The following is a 24,924-nucleotide window of genomic DNA, read 5'->3' on the forward strand; positions in this document are numbered from 1 at the left end:
AATGCCCGACATAAATTCCAGAATGTCAGAACTTCAGGGGACCTGGAGATTGCCTGATCCACTCCGTTGAACTCAGGCTTATAAAGGGAAAGGAAGAGAAGGAGAGTGGCTGAGGGACTTGTCTCTTCAAGCCTGTAACCTTTGAAGGCAGCATGCCGCCTCTTGGTACCTGCTGCATTTGCTGACATTAACAATTCTGTACATACAAGAGGCCTGCAATGGGCTCACACACCACAGGCTTCATTTACCTTCCAATAATTTGTCTCGGCACCACACTTTCCTCATGGCATTCTTCATGTCCGTGTTTCTCAGCGTGTAGATGAGAGGGTTAAACATGGGGGCGATCATGGTGTAAAACAAGGCAAAGACCTTGTCGTTATTGACAGAATCAGCTGTGGGGACATAGGTGAAGATGAGGGGCAAGAAGAACATGAACACGACAGTGATGTGCGAGCCGCAGGTGGAGAGGGCTTTGCGGCAGCCCTCGGAGGAGCGTGTCCTCAGTGTGGACAGGATGATGATGTAAGATATTACCAAGGCAACAAAGGTCAGAATGGACAGCACCCCGGTGGTGGTAATGATCAAAATAATCAACAGGCTTGTGTCGGTGCAGGCCAGCTTCAGCAGGGGGAATACATCACAGAAATAGTGGTCTATCTGATTGGGGCCACAGAAGGGAAGTTGGACAATAATCAATACATGCAGGATGGAATGGATAAAACCCCCAATGACAGAGGCCAACACAAGGACATAGCATGCCTTTCTGCTCATGATGACCATGTAGTAAAGGGGTTTGCAGATGGCTACATAGCGGTCATATGCCATGGCCACCAAGATGAAGATCTCAGTGCCACCAAAAAAGTGTGCATAAAACATCTGGGCCATGCAGCTGTTGTAGGAGATGGTCTTCCGCTGGGCCAGTGAGTCTGTGATCAGTTTGGGGGCCACCGTGGAGGTGAAGCAGACATCCATGAAGGACAGGTAGCTCAGGAAAAAGTACATGGGCTTTTCACTGAGGCAGCTGCCCCTGATGGTGACAAGAATGAGCAGGTTTCCTGAGAGAACAGCAATATAGCACAGTGAGAAGAGCACAGAGCAGGCAACCTTTGCCTCCTCACCACTAAAAAGTCCCAGGAGGATAAACTCTGTGATGTTGTCCTGTCCCATGGCTTCTGTGGGTTTGACCAGATAGAGGGAGGAAGTTAATATACCTGAAACACTCAACTTTCTGAAATTATTGACTTAAAAGTCACTGATCTAGTCAATAAATACGCATTGATCATTTATTATGATGCAATCACTATAATTGGTGCTAAGGGTAAGCAGTGTACAAAATAGGATCTCTATCTACAAGTACAGTGCAGTTCATTTGGACAAACAGAGGGTAAAAATAAAAGAACAAATAATCAATTAATTGCAATCATGATAAATCCAAGTCCCTCATGTACCATGAAAACACAATGAATACTTAAAAGATGAAAAGTCCTTTTTCTGAAAAATTCTTGAGAGGCAATTTTAGTATTATAACTTAAGAGTGATTTTTAAATCTGTTCTTCAAGGGCTGTGACCTCACTATAATCTCAGTCCTTTCCAATGACTAAACCTGTGCTAAATCCTGAAAGTTCAGTATTGTCCTTAGACTTCAGTGAGCTCATAATTTTAAATATTGGACATCTGGGTGACAATTTCAGAAAGTGCTCCTAGAACCTTTATACATTTTTCGAGGTAAAGGCCTTAAGCAAAGAAAAAGAAAAACCTCATAGACACAGACAACAGTGTGGTGATTACCAGAGGGAACGTGGGGTGGAAGGGGGTACAAGAGGGTGAAGGGACGATAAATGGAGATAGAAGGAGATTTGGCTTTGGGTGGTGAACACACAATACAATATACAGATGACACATATGTAGAATTGTACATCTGAAACCTATATAACTTTATTAACCAATATCAACCCAAAAAATTCAAGAAAAAGTTTTTTTGAAAAGAACCTTTTCATGCCCTAACCGGTTTGGCTCAGTGGATAGAGCGTCGGCTTGCAGAATGAAGGGGTCCCAGGTTCGATTCTGGTCAAGGGCATGTACCTTGTTTGTAGGCACATCCCCAGTAGGGGGTGTGCAGGAAGCAGCTGATCGATGTTTCTCTCTCATCGATGTTTCTAACTCTCTATCCCTCTTCCTTCCTCTCTGTAAAAAATCAATAAAGTATATATATATATATATTTTTTTTTTTTAAAAAAGAGCCTTTTCATGAACATATTTTTTAAGTGAAGGGAGAAAAAGAGCAACAAGCAGGACTTTGGGGGGAAGTGTTGCTGCATTGTAGGGACTTTTAATGCATTTACCGCTTCCTGAAATTGACCTTATTTCCCAGTTCACTTTCCAGTCTAACCCAGGAGTTCTCACCTTTTTGTCCTTCAGTCACCCTTTCCGGTGCTTGCTTTTAGGACACACTCTTGAAGGAGCTAACTGCATCCAGAAATCCTTTTTCACTCCATCTGTTTCACCACCTTGCAGCTCCTTGAATTGAACCACATTTTTCCTTCCCAGGCTTACTGCACACTCATTGGCCCAAGTCTTTGGAATATTTTAGTTACAAGGAAGTGCTTCTTTGGTGCAAAATATTATACACCATCTCTGACTTCCTCTCTGCAACCTGATCTATAATATATCACAAAATTGCTAAACTCAAAGCTCAGTTTTACAAAAAATAAATTCTACACATTGATTAGCCTGTTTATGAAGGATTATAAAGGTAATTGAACAATGTCTTTTACTTCATCTGAATTCCTATGAAATTGTTTTAGAAAAATGAACATTTGGCATACAAAGATAATTTTAATAGGATTTTAGGGAGTTCATGGATTTTTTTTATTTGAATTCCATTCATCAACCCCAAGTAATACCCTTGATCTAACTTCATGCAAAATCTCTGGAACTTTCACAAAACTCCAATTACAATTGTCCTGAGCTGTAGTACAATTTGTTTAAAATAAACAATTAAAAGTTCTTTTTAACTGTGAGTTACCTATTCTAGCCTAAAAGGTAGAATCCCTTACTTGAATACAGAATTATATTTAGATATTTATTTTTTAATACATTTTATTGATTTTTTACAGAGAGGAAGGGAGAGAGATAGAGAGTTAGAAACATCGATGAGAGAGAAACATCGATCAGCTGCCTCCTGCACACTCCCTACTGGGGATGTGCCCGCAACCAAGGTACATGCCCTTGACCGGAATTGAACTGGGGACCTTTCAGTCCGCAGGCCGACGCTCTATCCACTGAGCCAAACCGGTTTCGGCCAGAATTATATTTAAACATATAAAAGGATTGCAATCATAAAAAGATATACCAGGTTTATGGTTAAGGAATAGCAATATAAAAAGATGTCAATTCTTTCCAAATTAAACAATACAGTCAATAATTAAAACAAAATTCTTGTAAAATTTGAAAAGTTGGTTCCAAAGTTCAGAAACACTTCACATCCAGAATAGCTAAGCTAACTTTTTAAACGGAGACAGAAGAAGGTAGACATTCCTTCTCAGAACAGAAATATGTTATCAAGCTATGGCAAAGAAAGAGTTGTTGATAAAGACACAACAGTGGACTTAAAGGCAGTCAATAAATAAACACATAACTATACTGGAATTCATTCCATGTTTAAGTTGTGATTTCAAACTGATGTGAAATAATGGACTTATTAGTTACTGATGTTAGGACTTTGAATCTCCTTTTGGGGAACAAATATATTCCTCAAAGGCACAAAAAAATTATGTTCTACATGGCTGAAGATGCAAATGTACCAGTAAAATAAGAAAAATATTTAAGAAAAATTTAGAATGGGTTTATATCTTAAGTAGGAACATTTCTTTAAGCAAAGCACAAAAGGCAAATTTGTAAAATATATATAATATGTCTAAAATTTCTGTGACAAATTCCATCTGAATCAAAATTTTTAAAACTGGCAAAATCGGGGTATATATGAATCCTGTAAATCAATAATATATAACTAAGTAATCCATTTTTCTAAAACAGCAAAACCTTTTAGTAAGCAATATACAGAAAGGAAATTCCAGCTGGCCAAAACATATGTAAAAATATTCAGGATAATGCAAACTAAACAGTAATGAAATACTATTCTCACTTATCAACTTCATAAAAGTACAATTTTAAGTCTGTTCATATAAAACTTTATGAGCAACTGAGCAAAACTATCCAGAAGCATTCAGAAGTGTGTTTGTTGAAGACTCATTTAAATTTTGAAGATAGAAGTGATCTAAGTACCTGACAGTAGAACAGAAATAAGATGTGATATGTTCTTATTATTGAAATGTAGACAGAAATTTAAATTTTGGCTCCATATGACACATCTACCATGATACAAATCACTAAGATCTATTTTGAGTGTGAAAACAGATTTAGTCACATGAAAGCACTGAATATTATAGTGCCCTCATCACCCTTAAAGAACAGATGACCTCAGTACTATTTTCTAGATACATGGATATCTATTTCCTCTCCAGGAAATAAAATATTAGTATTCATGGATTCTTCCAGCTGCAAATAACTAATGTTTTTAAATCAAGTGATATACTAAATTATTTATCAATTAATGTATCAAAGTCATCAATTTTCCATGTTTTACAATATTTATTCTTTTTGTTATTGCTGTCTTCATCAATTATTTGATCATTTTTTCAAACTTTTATAGTTTTGTATCATTGCTTTCCTATCTGAAGTAGAGTACAAAACACCACTATTTCTCATAGCCTCCTGTCCTAGCATCTAACAATCTCAAGTTTCAAGCCAGATTTCAAGAGAGCATTCCCCTTGTTCATTTCCTGTTAAAACAGACCTCTTAAAATCATTTTGTAAACTATTAAAATGCCAATTTTTACATGAATTAGAAGCCCATAAAAGTTATAAAAGAAATAGTTACCAGGGAGATATATTTTTAGAACACATATTTATGGAAAATATCATTTCCTAAAAAAAGAAGCAGATAAGGATAGATTATTCCATAGCTACTCAAAGAACTAAGTTTACTTAGACTTGGACATTCAAAAGCAAAAAAGGAAGGAAAAAAAAGATATAAAAGGAAAAGAAAAAATAGGAACTCACATATTGAATATCAGTTCATTCCAATCAATATCTGAAGGGAAATCCTTGTCTTCTTGAACTCATGCCAAAAGACAAAAAAAAAAATCTATTCTAAATCAAATAGATCTCTTAGGGGAGAAAGGCAATGAAAAAAAGTCTCATGCTTTGTATCCAGCTTTCAAATTATATTTAAAATAAATATATTTTGAAAATTAACTTTCTGTATACACATAAAAGGAATGAGCATTACATCACAAACTGCAGGGAAAACGCCAAAAGCTCTCATCTTTTTTCCCTCCAACACAGTAATAAGCAGCAAGGCCCAGCTCCCTCAGTGCATAGGGCTTGGAAGCACCTGGGGAAGCTGCAATCAGGAGTATTTAAGGGCATGAGAGGACCTGGGTGCCATCTCACAGGCAATCCCCATGGTGATTCTTGGATAAGACCAATGAAAATAAATTGGTGATTTTAATTTGCTCTTGCTTCGACTTTTCAAGTGTGCTGTCAAAGAAATCCTTTTAAATTGCTTCAAATATGTGATGTTAAGTATTACATATAAATTTTATGGTCAGTGACCAAGTGGACTTAAAAGTAGCTTTATTACTTTCTATGAAGGGATAAACCCTAATACACTGATTATATTTCTTAAGAGCCTCCTTTTGCTTCCATGTCCAAGGCTAATATTAATTAACTAGAGGCCCGTTGCAGGAAGATTTGCACAATAGGGTTTCCTTCCCTTGGCTGCCAGCACCGGTTTTTCTCTGGCTCCTAGGACCCAGGCCTTTGGTCCAGCTGCAGCAGAGAAACCAGTCCTCTTCAGTCTTCAGTTGTCTTCAGTCTTCGCTCCGTGCCTGCATATGCAAATTAACCCACAACACATCTGGTGGTGGCGTCTGATTCTGCCCGCCCCGCCTCCCCGGGTCCCCAGTTGGGGCCCAGACCCAGTGGGTGGCATTTGGTGCTGCCCACCCGCCTCCCCAGGTCCCCAGTGATGCTGGCCCCAGCCCCTCCTTGAGCAGCAGCCAGTGCAGGCAGGAAGCTTTGCTTCCTCTGTCGCCTGGGGCAACCCAAGTCTCCAGCTCTGTGGCTGCTGCCATCTTTGTTGTGTTAATTTGCATACTCACCCTGATTGGCTGGTGGGCATAGCAGAGGTATGGTCAATTTTCATTTTTCCCTTTTATTAGTGTAGAAGAGGCCCGGCACACAAAATTCATGTGCAGGTACGGTCCCTAGGTCTGGCATGCAATCAGTGCCAGTGGCCCTGCAGCCGGCCCTGCCCCCCACCTCCACCCACCCCCCGGTTCCTCATTCGCCATTGGGTGATCAGTGCCTGATAGACGGGGGAAGGGACCAAGAGGTGGTCAGTGTTCCTTATAGTGACTGGTCCGGTGGTTGTTCTGGTCATTCTGCCATTAGGGTCAATTTGCATATTACCCTTTTATTATATAGGATAGAGGTCTGGTGCATGGGTGGGGGCTGGCTGGCCTGTCCTCAAAGAGGCCCCGTATCGGGGCAGGGGGTCCCCAATGGGGGACATGGTCAGCCTGGGCAAAGGGCCACAGGTGATTTGCATGCCAGCCATGCCCCTGGCTTTGTCAGGAAGGACATCTGGAAGACATCCAGTCTATCTGGTCTAATAAGCATGTTACCATTTTATTAGTATAGATGTTGACGGTGCTCAGCTTTTTCTTAACATGCTTAAGGTCAGACTTAAATGTCCCTATTTCCACAAAGCCTTTCCTCATTATGTTGTCTTTCCTATAACTGCATTTCATACCCCAAGTTATCCCATCACACTCCCAGTACCTAAATGACCTCACTTTCCATTTTCACAGGTTTACATTCTCACACAGAGAAATTATCATCTTTTTTTTCATGCTAAAGAAGTTCTAAAGTTCCTAGTATGACAAAATTTAACACAGATTTAGTAATCTTAATATAATTTAGTAATTTATAAATAGAAGTGGAAGTTCCAAATTTAAAACAAATACTCATGTTGACTTTTCTATGTAGATAAAAATGCAAATAAGAAAACATTGAAATCAGAAAGATTCTTAGTGATCATGTAATTAGAGACAATGATATTGACAGATGGTGACAAAAGGTGGTATCCATCTCTATTGCATTAATATATTTTTCATCCAAATATCTCAGTCTCTCTGAAGTTACTGTCTTTTCTGGATTATATTAAAACTCGCTAAAAATAATTCATACCTGTGATGTAACTATTCTGCTTTAGCCTAAAAATCTTCCTCTGATTATAACATTTTTTGTCTTTAATTGGTTATTACTTTAAAATTCTCTACCATCAACTACTGTCTCCTTTACTTCTAACCCACATAAATATATCTACCTTAATTTGGGCCACTATGTGACAATCATAATAACTCAATGTTATGAACAAGTTACCATAATTGGTATGATTAAGAGAAAACTTAGTACTTCCCCAAAATTCAAAGGGATCATTTTTGGAGGAGAAAAAAAAAAGTAGTTTTTAGAAAAAGAATAATGAGTGCAACCTCAATAGCTAAAAGCTTTCAAAAAAAAAAAACTCCTTCAAAATGTGAACTTTCTCACCACGTTCTGTCACTGTACCAAAAGGATCTAGGTAAACATGAGAAAAATTTGAAATATTATCCCAAGAACTAAAGGGAGATTAACTAGATTATCTATATATTGTCCCTTAAAACATGAAGATCCTACTATTATTTTAATAGAATGCTTTCTTCTGAGTCAGGAAGAACAAGCAAGTTGAAGGTCTATGCTCAGACATTTAGAACACAGTGTCTAATAAATGAGACACTAGGAAGAAGAGCCTGCTGAACGATGGACATAAGTACATAATGTGTAAGTATAAACAGAACACTACAAGCCAACATGAAGCAGGGCAGGGAAAACACCAGGTCAAAATCACAGTGACAGTAGGCAGGCAAGAAAAGCAGGGAACAGTGATGGCTGTTTGTTCCTGGGCTGTATCTTCTTCTACTTAAAATTGACTGGAGTCCTAGCTGGATAGCTCAGTTGGGTAGAGGTCATCCCCATACTGTAAGGTTGTGGGTTTGATACTCAGTCAGGGTACATAAAAGAATCAACCAATGGCCCAGCCAGCATGGCTCAGTGGTTGAGCCTCACAGTTCAATTCTTGTTCAGGGCACATGCCTAGGTTGCGGGCTTGACCCCCAGTGTGGGGCATGCAGGAGGCAGCCGATCAATGGTTCTCTCATCATTGATGTTTCTATCTTTTTCTCCCTCTCCCTTCCTCTCAAATCAATAAAAATATTTATTTTTAAAATAAATCAGCCAATGAATGCATAAATAAATGGAACAACAAATCAATTTCTCTCTCTCTCTTTTACTCTCTCTCTAAATCAATAAATAAAAATAAAAAATATATAAATAAATATAACTGACTTGACACCACCCAGTATATGTGTGCACATTGCCTTTCTTCCTGAAGAAATTAATTCTAATGCCCCAAATTAGCATGATATTAACTCCACAATAAGAAGATAATATTCTCTGTGGGCTTCTTCTAGATAGGTCCAAACTATGAAGAAAAATTTGCAAGTTCCAGTCATCATTTGTCATCTGAGACGAGCTTCCTGCTCCAGAACTTCCTCATGGCATTTTTCACCTCTGCATTCCTCAGTGTGTATATCAAAGGGTTGAGCAAAGGTGTTCCAAGTGTATAAAACACAGCTATCATCTTATCCAGGGGGTAAGTGGTCGCAGGGCGGGTGTATGTAAAAATGCAGGGACCAAAGAACAAGATGACCACGATGATGTGGGAGACGCAGGTGGAGAGGGCTTTTCTCCGCCCTTCAGCACTGTGGTTTCTCAGAGAACGCAAGATGACCACATAGGAGAACATCAGCATGACAAAACTCACTGTACAAATGGTCCCACTGTTGGACACCAAGAGAAGATTGATCACATAGGTGTCCGCACAAGCAAGTTGCAACAAGGGCTGCAATTCACAAAAATAGTGATCAATTACATTGGGGCCACAGAAAGGTAAACTCAAGGCCAGAAAAACCTGAACTAAAGAATGCACACAGGACCCCACCCAGGCCACAGCCACCAACACGCCACAGACCCGCTGATTCATGATGGTCATGTAGTTAAGGGGCTTACAGATAGCCACATAGCGGTCAAGGGCCATGAGGATCAGGATGAAGATCTCCAGGCAGCCAAAGAAATGGAATGAAAAGACTTGGACTATGCACTCATTGAAAGAGATAGTAGTATTCTTCAAAAGGGCGTCCACAATCATTCTAGGGGATACGGAGGTAGAGAAGCAGGTATCAGATAAGGACAAATGGAAAAGGAAGAAGTACATTGGACTCTCAAGTGTCCGGCTGGTCTTGATAGTAGTAATAATCAGAAAGTTCGCCAGCAACATCGCCAAATAAAAAAGCAAGAAAGTGCCAAACACTATTTTCTTCTTAATAGGATCCTGGGTCAATCCAAGCAGAATGAACTCAGTCACATTATTATTCAGCTGCATGATTTCATGAAAGAGGACAAGGGTGAGTGTAAAATATTTTATCTGCAAAAATAATAATGATAAAGGAATTAATTCATGACATAAAGTGTGATTTGATGAAATATCTTAAGAAAAATAAATATTCCTCATCATGGACATTGTAGCTGTGGTTTCTTATTATGTCATCTCAATTTTTTGAGCCTGAGTTTGTAATGACTACTTTATAGGGTCCTATGAGCCCCAAATAAGCTTGTGAATTTTGTACCTTCCTATAGTACCCTTTAAGTACAACTCTCCTGTGGCAGCCTTTGGTGATCATTTTGTGAAAAATGAAATTCTCTCTCCAGTTCTCTAAAGGCTCGCTTTGCAGCTTTTCTTAAATTATTACATACTGTGCTGAAATTCAGTTAGCTTCCTTTTTGGAATAAGAAACTTTGGAAACTACATATTCTCGGGATTATATTCTCCATCATGCCAAACCCAATGCCTTGTGCCATGTAGGTGCTTAGAGTGTCTTTACATTGAACTTTCTCTATTACCTCTTAAAATATCATATCTGATTGTTTTAGTACTATTCTAATTACAAAACACATTCACATCATTAATTTAATGTGGCCTCCTCCTACCTATTATGTATAGTAGACAGATAAACATGCTCCCAACTTACAAATAATTTTTTAAAAAAACCTGAGATCAACTTTAAATAAGTTAGTAAGTCAGCTCCACACCCTGGAGTAGAATAGCCCACACAGCCAAGTAAGACTTGGGGATCTGGACACCCAGAGAAAGGATTACCTTAAGCATCTGACGTGTTTTACATGAATCCTTGGCCTTGAAAGAATGCAGGGAGAGCTTTGACACTGTTCCTATCTTCCCGACACTGATGTTCGGTTTAGTGCTTGTCTTTGTGGATGACCACATTCACTATTTCCAGAGGTGCGTTAACACCTTTCATCTTGGGTTCTGAAAGGAACTTGTAACAAAAATGGGTAACAATGATCTGGAGGCAAAACCACACTAGCAAAATAGAACATCTTCTAATAACTTACCTGAACTTTCCAAGCAAGTTTAGCCAACTTTAGAATAGCTAAGTATGTTGAAACCATGATAAACAGACCACGTGTTGGGTTGGAGATAATGGGGAAGAGCTTAAAGGAAATAAGCTGGGGAAAGATGGACAACAGATGAGGATGGAACACAGAGACTTTCATCCTAAAAGTCTGTTTTATTGCAGAGGCCACAGTGAGGATCAGTATTTTCCTTAAGGACTTTTTCTTAAACTACTCAACCCACCCTGACTCAGTTCTACTGCACTTCTATCTTAGGGAGAACCCCTATGCTCATTTTATTTCTATGAAAAATTTACCATTCTCTGTGGGAAAATTAATAGATTGTACCAAAATTCTTTATCCCTCAAAATCCCAGGTTAAAGAATGATAAAGTCTCCCTCCCATGCATATGACACATTACTTTTCACCTTCATTATGGTTTTTAACCTTCACATTGTCCTGGTTTCTCTAAACTTTCCATGAGAAGCAGTTGTTCAGCTTTTCATACTAAATCGCAAATGCACATCAACTGCAAATATGTTCCTATGATACAGTATTAGCAGCATGCAAAGCAGAATAATTCCAGACTGATTTACAATCTTCCCTTTAAAGCTGTCACTTGGAGATGGAAGAGGTAGCATTCTCTAGCAGCTAGGTCAGGCCCCTACCTCTATGAACAGTTTCTCTAACTTCTAACTAGACATATTCTCCTTTAACTTGTAATACCCATAATGAGGATGTATCTTGCTCAGCTACTGAACATGAAAAGCATTGTAAACTTTTCTGCACTCTGCCATCTCAAGAAACTTTAATAAACCTTAGGCACGGAATTCATTTTTCTCTCTCCACACAAGGATGGCTTTTCTCAGACCTAGTGCTCATAAAACATTTATTGAATTCAAAAGGTTGTGTTATATCAAAAACTTATTTTCATTCTACTTATTTACTACATTAACAATAAACTTTTTAAAACATGTTTTTCTTTTCCTGTCTCAGAGGAAGTACGAGCAGTATAAGACATATAGAAATATATTTTCAAATCATGTTGGATTGTTCTGTAATAATACTCCCCTGACTATAGAGATGTCAGTCATCTGACACTTACCTGTTAGAGTACTCTAAATCAGTGTCAAGTATGTCCATCCCTCTTGGAAAGCAGGAAGAAGAAACAACAGTGTCGTAGGTGAAAGAGGAAGTGGAACGTCAAGAAACTACTCTGCTCCCATTGAGTGCCCTTAGCTGTCCCTCCATGCATTAGGAGACAAAAACTCTTCTTGTTTCTTGTCATTTATTTTCACATATAATCCAGGGAAGGCAGTGTGGTGCCTGAAGCCAGAGGTTCCATTCTTACCCAATTTATCTGTATCATATTTGAAGAAAAAATTTAGAACACTAAAATAGACTGGTGTCCTGTGAGAGGAAGACAGTTTCTTTAAAGCAGAAACTTTCCCTTGTGCATTAAATATTATTAAAATATGTGATCTAGAAAGTTAGGTTTGAGGTATATGATTACGCCTCTATTAATAAAATGTATATTTATAATAATGTTTCCATCTATATCTACATGCCTATGTTAATTAAAGGTGACTTTCAGAGGTTCAGAGAGCCATGAAAATAAAGGATCTTAGAGTAGTACATGATATCATAAAGTTCTTCGTTCCCCAAAGTTTAGCGAGTTCAAAAAACTAGCCAAGTAAAATACGATCTTCTGTTTGGAAAATGATCATGAGATGTATCATCTTTACTCTCTTATTGCTGTGCTACCCCTCTATATAAATAGATGAACTTCCAGAATCTTGAGCCCCAAGTGGATCTGGTATCTTCCAATGGCAGACCTTGTCTGCAGGTACTTTTGCCTACAAGAAATTACTTAGAAGTGAAGAACTAAAAAAAGACAGCCTAATTAAATGTAAATTTACCTTAACCCTATATTGTAATTTAATCATCCAATATGAGCATGTGGGGGGAGGGGAGATAAATAGGTGAGCACAGAGGATTCTTAGGGCAGTGAAACTACTCTGTATGACTCTATAATGATGGATGTGTGTCATTATATACTAGTATTTGTCCAAACCCATAGAATGTATATCACCAAGAGAGACCTCTAAGGTAAACTATGGACTTGGATGATTATGAGGTGCCAATGTGGGTTCACTGAGGGTAACTAATGGACCACTCTGATAGGGGACATTGATGATGGGGGGAGGCTATTCAGATGGGGGGCCACAGGGTAAATGGAAAATCTCTGTACCTCCTGCTCAATTTTGCTGCTCAACCTAAAAATGCTCTAAAACATAGTCTTCCATTTAAAAAATACAATGTGATTTATTAGTTGATGTATAGACTTTTACACACATATGCCAAATATTTCTCTAAGGTGTAGTTTTTGGGGGTCATAAGCTATATTGAGGTGACGACAATAATGTATTCTTTAGGTCAGCCTTAGTTACAGCTGCCTTGGACTCCAGCCCTGCCTTTGGCTCATGAAGCAGGGAAGGGAAAAGTGTATTCCCTGATGTACATGGCAAACTGTGGTCAGCATCACCTTCCAACATGGTCTCTTGGTCTCTGAGGCTGATGCAATGCTTTAATTATGTAGAATGCTTGATGCCAAAACCACTTCCACACTAACAAGCACTTTTGTCTAACCACTCCCCAGTGATAACTTCTAGCAACCAATGGTTCTTGGCAAGAAGCTTTAGCAATAAATCTTACCATTTAGCTACTGAAAATGGCTCCTACCAGCAGACACAATTCCCCAACATAGTGAGAGAATTCTCTGAAGACATTACATCAGCCACCTTGAATGGCATCTTCATCTCCAGTACCTTTTCCATCACGAACTGTGGCTGAGGCCTCTTTCCTTTTCTCTCCATCCATGGGTGCATGCCAACCCTCTGCCCTCACAAAGAACATCTTCCTAAGATCACACTCCTCACCCTTCCACATTCTGAGTATAAGCACAGCACCAACTTCACATTCAAAATCTGTGGGTCCTTTTGAAGTTTCCATGGCACATCCAGGTACCTTTGTCAATGTATGGACAGTTGTTTCTCAAATTTGAGTATCTTGCAGAGGCTTTTAATAAAAATGTTGTGAAGGTCAGCTTTGACCTTGGTGTTCAGCCAAAATTATTTATCAGCCTAAACTTCAGCATTTAAAAGGCTGAAGAGCCCAATGCCTACATTAGTGTCATTTCTGACATCTCTGCCTGTCAGGGATATGATGGCATATGTTACGGTCATATCCAATCTGCAACTCCACAGTCCATGTATCCTGTTCTACCAATAAAGTGCATAAAGGATGATTAGGATGGTTAGTGATAAAGGACCACATGTGCTAGAGGACTCTTTCCACCTTTCTTTTTACCTTTAAAATCCCAATAACTTCTTCTCTTTCCTCATTCTCAACCAACCTCTTTCTACTTCACAAAGACACCTTGAAGCAATCAGAAAAGAATTTCTACAAACTTGCATCACATCCTCTGTCCACCCTCCAGCATTTGTGGCCACATATTCAGACTCCCTGCCTGTTGTGGTAGAATCTTGATCCCTATAAGCTAGCTGTTCTGCGACCTAAACGCAACACTCCTCTTGGAAAAGTTGCTATGGAGAGAATTCTCCCTTCTCTGCAGAGGAGAGATTATTTGACTTGAGCACCACCCCATTGGAATATCAACTACTTTTGCCATTAATTTTTCCCCTTCATAGTAAAATATGTTGGAAGAATTTGATATTTTTTCTTATTTATTATACTAGAGGCCCAATGCATGAATTCGTGCGCCAGTGGGGTTCCTCAGCCTGGCCTGCGGGATCGGGCCAAAACCAGCTCTCCAACATCCCCTGAGGGGTCCCAGATTGCAAGAGGGTGCAGGCCAGGCTGAGGGACCCCACCGGTGCACAATAGGGGCCAGGGAGGGACGCAGAAGGTTGGCCAGCTGGGGAGGGACCGTGAGAGGGCTCCAGGGTGTGTCCAGCCTGTCTTGATCAGCTGGACCCCAGCAGCAAACTAACCTACTGGTCGGACCATCTACCTCCTGGTGTTCAGTGCACATCACAGCAACTAGTCGACTGTCTGCCCCCTGGTGATCAGTGCACGTAATAGCAAGTGGTTGAGCGGCCTTAGCATATCATTAGCATATTACACTTTGACTGGTTGAACCGATGACCAGGTGATGGGACACTTAGTATATTAGACTTTTATTACATAGGATTATTTTTCAATTATTGTTTATATTCAACGTTATTTTGTGTTAGTTTCAGGTGCACAGGACAGCGGATAGACATTCATATAGGTTACAAAGTGTTCCCTCCTATAATTCAAGTACCCACCTACCATCACAGGTAGTTACTACACTATTGATCCTCTGGCCATTCAAGATTCCTGTCCTCCAAGTCCATTCTAAACCAATACCAGGCAGGTTTCTCCACCACTCCACCCTAACAAACTTCCTGTGAATATTGCAAATGACCTCTACATTACTGAATCCAATGGCCAGTTCTCAGCCATCATCTTACTAGATCAGCATTAGATTTACATAACATTCTTACTTTCTGGACATTCTTTATTCACTCAGCTTCCAACTTACCTTAGTCTCTTGGTTTTCCTCCTGTTTCACAGGTCACTCCTTATTCTCCTTTCTTGGTTCAGGTTCTTCTCTCTGACTTGTTAAGATCGTTCTACACCAGTCTCAATCCTAGGTTCTCTTCTTTTCCTCTGTCCATGCATATTGCCTCAGTAAATGCATCCAGTCCCATGACCTTAAATGGCAGAGAACTGCTGAAGACCCACAAATGTATTTCTGCATCCCAGATCATGCTCCCTAACTACAGACTCATATAACTAACTGCCTGTCCAAATATCCACTTTGTTGTCTAATCCACATCTCAAATTCAGAATATATAAAAAACTGAACACCTGCTTACAACCCCTCAACCTTCACATCACCATGACCACCATGCTCCTTTCCCAGTTCATGGCAATTCCATCCTGTCCATTTCTGAGGCCAAAAGTCCTTTTAAGTCACTCTTTACTTCTTTCTTCACACAATCTGACACTAAATTCTGCTGGTTCTACCTTGAAAATACATCCAGAAGCCAGCATTCCTTGCTATTTTTACCAACACCAAATAGTTTTTACCTAGAGCATTGAAATTAACCTATAACATTCAGCAAAATGTTCCTCTGTGAAAATGCAATGTAAATATTTGTCAGAGAAACATGTATAGAGTCTCTAAGTGGGATATTTTATGCTAAATTCTCACTATACCATTCTTTTTCCCAAAAGCTCTGCATGTCTCCCACCTCCCTCTCAACTCTGAATCTGTTGAAGGTTTATTAATGCTAAAGTGGGACACTGCTGGGTAACTGCAGTTCTAAGAACTGCTTTGCCTGTCGGATTTTTGAGCTATTACACTTGCTTCCAGGAATTCCAATTCCTGCAGAATATTATAAGCAATACTTAAACTATTTAAAATGGCAAAAGCTGAGTTATTGCCAAAAATGAGAAGTAGCAGAAATTAGAATCCTATATAATAAAAGGCTAATATGTAAATCAACTGAACGGCGGAACAACTGGAACAACCGAACAACCGGTCACTATGACGTGCGCTGACTACCAGGGCGCATGCATGAAACGTGGCGGGCATTGGCCATGGCGAGATGGTGGAGCAAGTGAGCAGGGGCTCTAGACAAAGGCGGGGTGCCGGTCATTGTCATCAGGGTGAACCTCTGGTGGTTACTGAAAATTATTTGCTCCCACGTGCCATGGTCCCCCCTCCCCCGGCGCTTGCACCTGCTGCCACACCAGCCCCACTCACACCCGCTGCCAGCACCAGAGCCACCGCTCACACCCATAGCCAGTGCTGGAGCCACCGCTCACACCCACTGCTGGCACCCAGCGCCAGTCCTGATAGTTTGGCGCCATCAGCGGGTGCAAGCTGCGGCTGCCGGCCCCGATCTCCCCTGAGGGCTCCTCCACTTCCCCCTGCTCCTGAGGGATGATCGGGGCAGCAGTCACCACTTGCACCCACTGATGGCACCAGTCCCACTAGCATCTGCTGCTGGCACCAGCCCAAATCATTCTGTGCCATCAGCGGGTGCAAGCGGGGCTGGCACCATCGGCATGTGGGAGCAGCGGCAGTGGGCAGAGAGGGGATTGGGAGCACAGAGGATGGGCTGAGACCCACCCCTGTGCCCACCGCAGCCTTGCAGCCCACAGTTCCTTTCAAGGTGCACAAATTCATGCACTGGGCCCCTAGTAAGAATATAAGATTCCTAACTTCTTTTCATCATCTAACAGTGATGTCCTACCTAGGAGGCTTTGAAATTTTCTCTGTTCACAAGGTAAGGTTAAAATGTAAAAACCTTTGTCCATCAATGTGTCTTTTTTTATTTCTACTTTTATTTTTTATTTATCTTTATTGCTGAAAATATTACAGATGTCCTCCTTTTTCCCCTATTTGACCCCCCTCCACCCCTTTGAAATGTGTCTTTTATGTGAGTAGAAACAAATGTTTCTCAAATCAGATTATAAAATCCTTTTCTAAATAAAAAAAATTATCTTGAAGTCCAGTGTCAACACAAATTATTTATGAATCAACATCTCTTTTATAACAGGCTCTCAAAGCTAAAATTTTGACTAAACACAATAGCTGTGAAGTTACAAAGTGTGTCCAAATCATGTGTGCCTCTCTCCAAACCAAAGGAAATGATAAACATAAGTATCCTACAAAGGATATAAACCAGGTCAGAGTGTAAAGTGGGAGAGTAGTTTTGAGAATAGCTTAGGGGAAATCACCCCAAAGTGTGTGTGTGTGTGTGTGTGTGTGTGTGTGTGTGTGTGTGTGTGTGATGGAGGGAGATTTCAGAGTGCTAGTCTGAGAATATAGCATGTTCCTCCATATTGCTCAGCCCAATGACTGAAACTCTAGGCAGGAATAGACTGGCTGACTTACAGGTGGATTCCGGTGAGGGTGGCTAGTGGATATCAGCCTACATCAGCAGTGTTTCTACATTAATAGCATTCCTAGGGCAGAGATACATGATCCTTTCCCTGTGGAATGCTATAGAGGAGCCATAGGAGGTCTTCTAGGAACCAGCCCAATAGGGCCACTTGAAATTCCATGTACAGTATTTTGAAGATAACCACTGGCTTTCTAAGAACTAAGCAAGAAGTCAACAGAAATCATAACAGACATTTTCCTCCTATGTCAATGGTACTAGGATTAAAAGACCTACAAAAAGTCCCCAAAAGGAAGGGGAATTAAAAGCTTTCAACATTTGCCAGGCAGCCCAGTAACAGTAAGGCACTTGTTAAGATACCTGGTCAAGTAAGACCTTAATGTCCCCTGACTGCTTCTCCCACCTTCTCTAATTGACCCCATATCTAAAATCTAAGGGAATCTGGGCTCTATATTACCTAATAATGAGAAGAAAATTTCTGAAGCTTTCTGAGTTTTCACTTAGGCACAGATAAATATTTCCTTACACCATAATAAATTTGAAGGAATAATGAGAGATAAAAATTAAAGTTTTATTTTGAGTATGTCTTGGTTACTTAAGAACCAATTGCACTTAAATATGATATTCATACAAACAGATTCAAATGCTTTCAAAACAGAACTGTAAGACATAAAATTAGAAAAATTGTTCACTCGGAAGGAGTATGAAATTAAATTGCCACTTGTGAATATGGTATTGAGAGCTCTGACAAATGTCCCATCTGGGACTGAAATTTTTATTCTGCCACCACTTGTCTAAACCAGAACTATTGGGAAACTTTGGTTAACATAACATTGTGTCCTCAATTGATGGAAATGCTTTACAGACTTGTGAGTTCATTGTGTTCCTTTCTCATTAGCCCATATGACTAAAAATAATACTTTCTGGTGCCAATTTGATGGTAATTATAAACTTGAGTGCTGAAATGGCATGGCAGTACTTGATTAGGAGGTGGAGGTGGACGTGGAGGGGGTGGTGGTTGTGTGTGTGAATTATACATATACATTATGTTCTCTTCAAAAATGAAAAAACATTTTATTTTTTAATTTCAATTAATATTATGTCTTTTTAAATATATATTTATTGATTTCAGAGAGGAAGGAAGAGGGAGAGAGAGATAGAAACATCAATGATGAGAGAAAATCATTGATGATAGAGAATCATTGATCGGCTGCCTCCTGCACACCCCCTACTAGGATTGAGCCTGCAACCTGGGCATGTGCTCTTGACCGGTATTGAACCCGGGACCCTTCAGTTGGCAGGCTGATGCTCTATCCACTGAGCCAAACTGACTAGGGTGAAAATACACATTTGAAAACATTCTTATATAAAAGACCAGAGTTAAGAAATAGTAGACCTGACTTTTGATCCCAGATTCTTCCAAAAAATCTGATTTTTCAGTTCTGAGATAGAAGAAGAAAAAGGCTTCATTCCTGTCTTTCCTGGTACCCAAATAAACTTAATAGCCCAGGAAAATCAATGATAGAAAAATATCTTGAGATTTCATTTTTCCTTCAAATGTTCACATACTCAAAAAATGATGCTCAAGGAGGAAGATAAAGCTCCTTCTCTCCCATATGAACAAAATCTCCACTTTCCTTTCTTCTTTTCTCTCTCTTCATCATGCATTGCTCTCTGTCCTCCCTTCCCCGCTGTACCCTTCCTCTGCATATTCCTGCTGCCAAACTCTCTTACTGTCTCTTTCTCTCCTTTGTGAAGAGCGGTGTGAAGACCCCAAAGAGCAACTGACTGGCTGGTATTGCCTATCTCATCCAAATATAACATTCCTCCCTTGCTCACCACTCACAAAATTAATTTTGAGAGATTTTCCAGGGACATTCTAGGTTCTCACTGATGTTTCTAGCTTTCATTGGAGTTAGAGGGTTCACCAATGTAGATACCCCCAGGGAAGTAGGCTCAGGCACAGATTTCCAGAGCAGCATTTTCTCAGACATGTTCTCTAATCTTCAGGTTGTCAAGACAGAAATCTTGGCTCTGCAAGTGTCCAGACATTCAGTAGGACAAGAATGAAACCTATAAAAAAATGGTGCATACACACACAGACTTACTCTGTCATTAGTCAGTACTTTTCTTTCTGAAGAAAAATTTGTATACGAAGCCAAATTACCTACTGAGTATGGTCAGATGTTGATAGAATTCAAGTACGGATCAGCATAGATTGTTCAAAATAATTATGGACTTTAAGTAGTAATCATATTCTAATGCAATCTTCTCAGATTTCTTAATTGTTTATTTCCCAACAAGAAAATTTTGCCTCGCCCTAACCAGTTTGGCCCAGTGGATAGAGCATTGGCCTGTGGACTGAAGGGCATGTACTTTGGTTGTGGGCACATCCCCAGTGGGGAGTGTGCAGGAAGCAGCTGATTGATGTTTCTCTCTCATCGATGTTTCTCTCTCATCGATGTTTCTAACTCTCTGTCCCTCTCCCTTCCTTTCTGTAAAAAATCAATAAAATATATATATTTTTTAAAAAAATATTTTGCCTTTCCTATCCATGAAACAAAACTAAGCTGTTAAGGCAGTATACATTAGAATCCCCATATATCATTTATCAACTGGAGTCATCCTTTGCTACACCATAATTTTTTCATGGCGTTTTTCACTTCTGCACTCCTCAATGTATAGATCAGAGGGTTGAGCAAGGGTGTCCCAATTGTATAAAACACAGCCACCATCTTGTCTATTGGAAATGTGGTCAGTGGGCGTGTGTATATGAATATACATGGGCCAAAAAATATGACAACCACAATAAAGTGGGAGGTGCATGTGGAAAGGGCTTTTTGCCTACCTTCTGCGCTGTGGTTTCTCAGAGAGTACAAGATGACACCATAGGAGATAAGCAGGATTATAAAACTCACCATGCAAATGGCCCCACTGTTAGAAACAACTAGCAAATTTATCACATAAGTGTCCATGCAGGCAAGTTTCAACAAGGGCTGCAAGTCACAGAAATAGTGGTCAATCACATTAGGGCCACAGAAAGGCAATTGCAAAGCTAGTACTATCTGTGCTGAAGAGTGGATACAAGATCCCACCCAAGCCAGAATCACCAGCACACCACAGACTCGCTGGCTCATGGTGGTTGTGTACCGCAGAGGCTTACAAATGGCGACATAGCGATCAAAGGCCATGAGGAGGAGCACAAAGATCTCCATGCAGCCAAAGAAATGGGCTGCAAAGACCTGAGTCATGCACTCATTGTAGGAGATGGTCTTCTTCTGAGAAAGGGCGTTCACAATCAATCTGGGGGCTGTGGTTGTGGAGAAGCAGGCATCAGCAAAGGACAGATAGAACAGGAAGAAGTACATGGGACTGTCAAGGGTCCTGCTTGTTTTAATAGTCACTACAATGAGAAAGTTCCCCATCAGTGTCGCAAGGTAAAGAATCAGGAAGACCCCAAATATTGCTTTCTGCTTTCCTGCATCCTGTGTCAACCCAAACAAAATGAACTCAATCACACTATTATTCATCACCATACTAGTAGCTGAAGAAGGTAAGGTGCAGTTGACGCAGGTTTAATCTGCAGAGAGAAGAAAAGACATTGTCATGTTGAGAAGATTAGTGAGCTGAACTCAATTCCTTGTTTCTGCTCCATCCTGTTACCTCCAACTGCCTTTAATCCCCCATGAATCTTTGTAAATCTGTGATGTCCAGGCCTCTCCCAGATCTACCTGTTGTTCAGAAACTTATCACATTGGACCAAAGTGTCTGCATTTGGGGAATAAAACAAATAAATGTCCTTTAAAGAGTTTGATTCCTACCAAGACTGAGAACTGCACAATTTGTACTTTCCTTGGGCAAGTGACTTACCCTCTTTGAAATTCAGCCTTCCTGTGAAAAAGGAGAGGGCAAATATTTGCCCTGCCTTATTCCAAGTTTTCCTAAAATTTGGAATATGCATATGTAACCCATACATACGCATACACGTACACATGCTTATTTCATGAGCTTTGAAATCTGATCAACACTATTCCAATATAATTATTGTTCAGTTCTCTCATTTTTGTGTCCATTATCCCAGAACTCTTCGGGACACTGGTGAAATGTTTTATTTTAACAGTCTTTTACCGATGCCTCTTGTGTAGAAGATGCCAGCTTTACCAATTGTCTTGATATAACAAATGTCTGGACAATTCTTTGAAGTGGCATAACTTGGGAAACTTTTTTTCCTGATTTTTCTTTTCTTCTGTTAATCCTCACCCCAGGATATTTTTCCATTGATTTTTAGAGAGAGTGGAAGGGAGGAGGAGAGATACAGAGAGAAAAATATCAATGTGAGAGTGACACACATCCTGACTAGGGCCAGGGATCGAGCCTGTAACCTAGGTAGCAACCTAAGCACGTGCCCTTGACCAGAATAGAACCCGGGACCCTTTAGTCCACAGGCCAGAGCTCTATCCACTGAGCCAAACCAGCTAGGGCGGGGAACTACTCTTTATTTACTTTACTCTTGAACTTATCCCATTAGAATATTGAGCCTCTCTGCTGATGAATTTGACCTGACATAAAATTTCTAATATGCCTATAATCTAAGTAGTGTTTTTACTTGTATATATTACTCTTTACTGTGAATTCCCTTTGATAAAGAGTCCAGCCCTAGCTGATTTGGCTCAGTGGGTAGAGCTTCAGTCTGCAGACCAAAAGGTTCTGGTTCAATTCCCATCAAGAGCACATACCTCAGTTGCAGGCTCCTCTCTGGCCTGGGCCCTAGTCAGAAGGCATGTAGGAGGCAACCAATCAATGTGTTTCTCTCACACCAATACTTCTCTCTGTCTTCCCCTCTCTCTTCTACTCTCTCTAAAAATGAATGGAAAAATATCCGTGGGCAAGGACTAGAATAAGAAAGAAGATGATTCCATAATCCCAATAAACAATTTTATGATGGTTTTATATCAAGCCCTTATTCATCACATATATAGTTTATATGATTAAAAACATCATATAATATTTTGTGTTTTCATGTTGGCTTAGAATTGTTTTAATATTTCTTACCATGCTATTATATTTTCCACAGTTAATTGTCAATTTAATTATGTTAAAATATATACATTTGTCCATTTAGATACTTATTTTGCTTCCAGTTGTCACTCATAAATAACAATTTTATAAACAACTTTAGAATAATTTCCCAAGTATGATATTGCTGCCCCAAATGCTAGAGATTATCATTGCTATTGATAAGAATTAAATTTTTCAGTATCTTATACCCTTTTATTAACTATATTTTTACTATAGAATAAACCATGATGATGATAAAATATTTAAAGAAGAATATAAAAAGAAAATATTAAAATCTCTCCCAAAATTATTTGAAACTATAATCTTGGTCTCCAAAAATAACTCCTTTTGGTTTTTTGTATCTCTTTCAGAAATTTTCTATAAAGTTATTTGCATGTGTTTATTTATATGTCCTTTTTTTATGGAAGTATGGCCAATATTTGATTTTGATTATTTTATAGAAAAGCTAGTGGTGCACAAGCAAAAAAGAAAAACAACAACAACAGAACAAAAAAAACAAAAGCAGGTTATCTCATATCTTGACATTATCTTATTATCTGACTGACTTGGTTAATAGGCATTTTTATTATATTTATATAAATTTTTATTAGCAGACATATTTAATATTTTAATCTTTTTTCCTTTGAAGAATGTTTTACCTTTTGTCAGCTCACTTTTTGTGATCTTGATTACCTGGTAAAGATATTAATCTAGAAAAATCACTTATTTCTTGGCCTGCGGGCATCCCAAAAATGATGGCACAGTGGCTCTGACTTGTCACCTCTTTTCTTAAAGAAGTATCAGAGTGCTCGCTCCCAATTAGTTTCAGAGGGGCACAGCAAGATTATACATCCCCCTCAATAGGGTCCTCTGCTGTCATCATCAGTGCTGTTAAGACTTCATATTTTAGAGCAGTTTTAGGTTCACAGCAAAATTGTGAGACAGCTACAGAGATTACCCATATGGTCCCTGCCTCCACACACACATGCCTCCAAGCTCACACCACTATCAACATCCCCACCAGAGTGCTGCATCTGCTATAATTGATGGATCTACAATGACACATCACAATCACCCAAAATCCATAGTTTATCTTGGGACTCACCAGGGTGGTGTACATTCTGATCTGGACAAATGTGTAATGATATGGGTCCATCATTATAAAAACCTACAGGGTATTTTTCACTGTCCTAAAAACAGAGTCATTTTTATATTCACAGAACATAGAACATAATTCCTTTCACACAATACCTAATACTGGTACTTGATAAATTCTAAATAAAATGTATCACACAAATTAAAAGAAGGAAATAACACTGAGTGAGCTTTCTATGTGAGTTTTCAATGTTAGATTTATTAGCTCATCCATACCAGACAGTCAGACCGATATTTCATAAACATCAGTATTACAAATGGCCAATCCTAGAATTCTTTAAGCAAATCCTCACATGGGTCCTCTCTCTTTCTAAACAGAGAGAAAAGACACAGTTTCAGATATGCCCTCTTCTCCTTACTCTTTTTGTCCTGTCCTCCTTCTTACCTCCAAGTCACCTCTTGAAAATAAAAGGCTTTAAAAATATAATGCATCATGAATGTAATAAAATGGTTACTATGATTTTCAAATGCAGTGGCTGAAATACTGACCATGGCTTTCAGAGCCCTCTAACTCTTGCCATCTCTTGCTTCCCACTTTTTCCCCCAGTATTTCTCCTTATGCATGTTTCAGCCAAGCCTGACACTACCCAGATCATCTGTTCTCTGAATTTTCTATTTCCCACAGTGGCTAGCAGACCTTACTCAGATATAACCTCCCTTTCCATAGCTACCTTTATACAGAGTGCCTAGCTAAAATGCCATCTTCTCAGCAAAACATTTCCTGGTTTTACCAGTTGAATCACTTTCTTGCTAATGGCCACCCAATGTTAGTGTGTGTGTGTGTGTGTGTGTGTGTGTGTGTGTGTTGAATCATGTGATCCTAATTGTAGCCCTTCTCTCACTTTTGCTTTAATGTCTTTTGTTCATTTGATTTTACAATATCCCATAAGGCAAGTTCATGTTGTCCTATTTTGTGAACTTTGGGCTAAGCTGGGAGGCAGAAGTTAGCAGACAGCAGTCAGAAAGGAGCCAGGTTCAGAACTCAAGCTTTTGTGTTCCATGGCAATTCCTTGACAACCTGCAAACTTCAGGAAGGGGCAAAGAAATCAGCATTTTCTATGTAAATGTGAAAACTGATAGTGAGGAGGGGATAGAGAGCTAAGAGAATGATGGC

General features: G+C 39.5%; 3 protein-coding genes across 3 annotated transcripts; all 3 read right to left on the reverse strand.

Moving 5' to 3' along the window:
* Nucleotides 1-240: 240 nt before the first annotated feature.
* Nucleotides 241-1,167, reverse strand: LOC132242307 (olfactory receptor 4P4-like). The gene has a single exon (XM_059711206.1). The coding sequence runs from the start codon at nucleotides 1,165-1,167 to the stop codon at nucleotides 241-243; it is 927 nt and encodes a 308-aa protein (XP_059567189.1).
* Nucleotides 1,168-8,677: 7,510 nt separating this feature from the next.
* Nucleotides 8,678-9,607, reverse strand: LOC132242308 (olfactory receptor 4C16-like). The gene has a single exon (XM_059711207.1). It carries the CDS (start codon nucleotides 9,605-9,607, stop codon nucleotides 8,678-8,680), a length of 930 nt encoding a protein of 309 aa, XP_059567190.1.
* Nucleotides 9,608-19,729: 10,122 nt separating this feature from the next.
* On the reverse strand, nucleotides 19,730-21,133 carry LOC132242309 (olfactory receptor 4C11-like). Its single transcript, XM_059711208.1, has 2 exons — nucleotides 20,233-21,133; nucleotides 19,730-19,731 (listed from the first exon to the last, which is right to left on the reverse strand). Coding segments are annotated over exons 1-2 (903 nt in total).
* Between the last annotated feature and the right edge of the window lie 3,791 nt (nucleotides 21,134-24,924).

Source organism: Myotis daubentonii, chromosome 9 (assembly GCF_963259705.1).
Source record: "Myotis daubentonii chromosome 9, mMyoDau2.1, whole genome shotgun sequence".
In the NCBI taxonomy this organism is placed as follows: domain Eukaryota; kingdom Metazoa; phylum Chordata; class Mammalia; order Chiroptera; family Vespertilionidae; genus Myotis; species Myotis daubentonii.

What these genes read in the sequence shown, in the direction of transcription:
- LOC132242307 (XM_059711206.1), bottom strand. Translation starts at nt 1,167, where the DNA reads ATGGGACAGGACAACATCACAGAGTTTATCCTCCTGGGACTTTTTAGT.
- LOC132242308 (XM_059711207.1), bottom strand. Translation starts at nt 9,607, where the DNA reads ATGCAGCTGAATAATAATGTGACTGAGTTCATTCTGCTTGGATTGACC.
- LOC132242309 (XM_059711208.1), bottom strand. Translation starts at nt 21,133, where the DNA reads ATGGTGATGAATAATAGTGTGATTGAGTTCATTTTGTTTGGGTTGACA.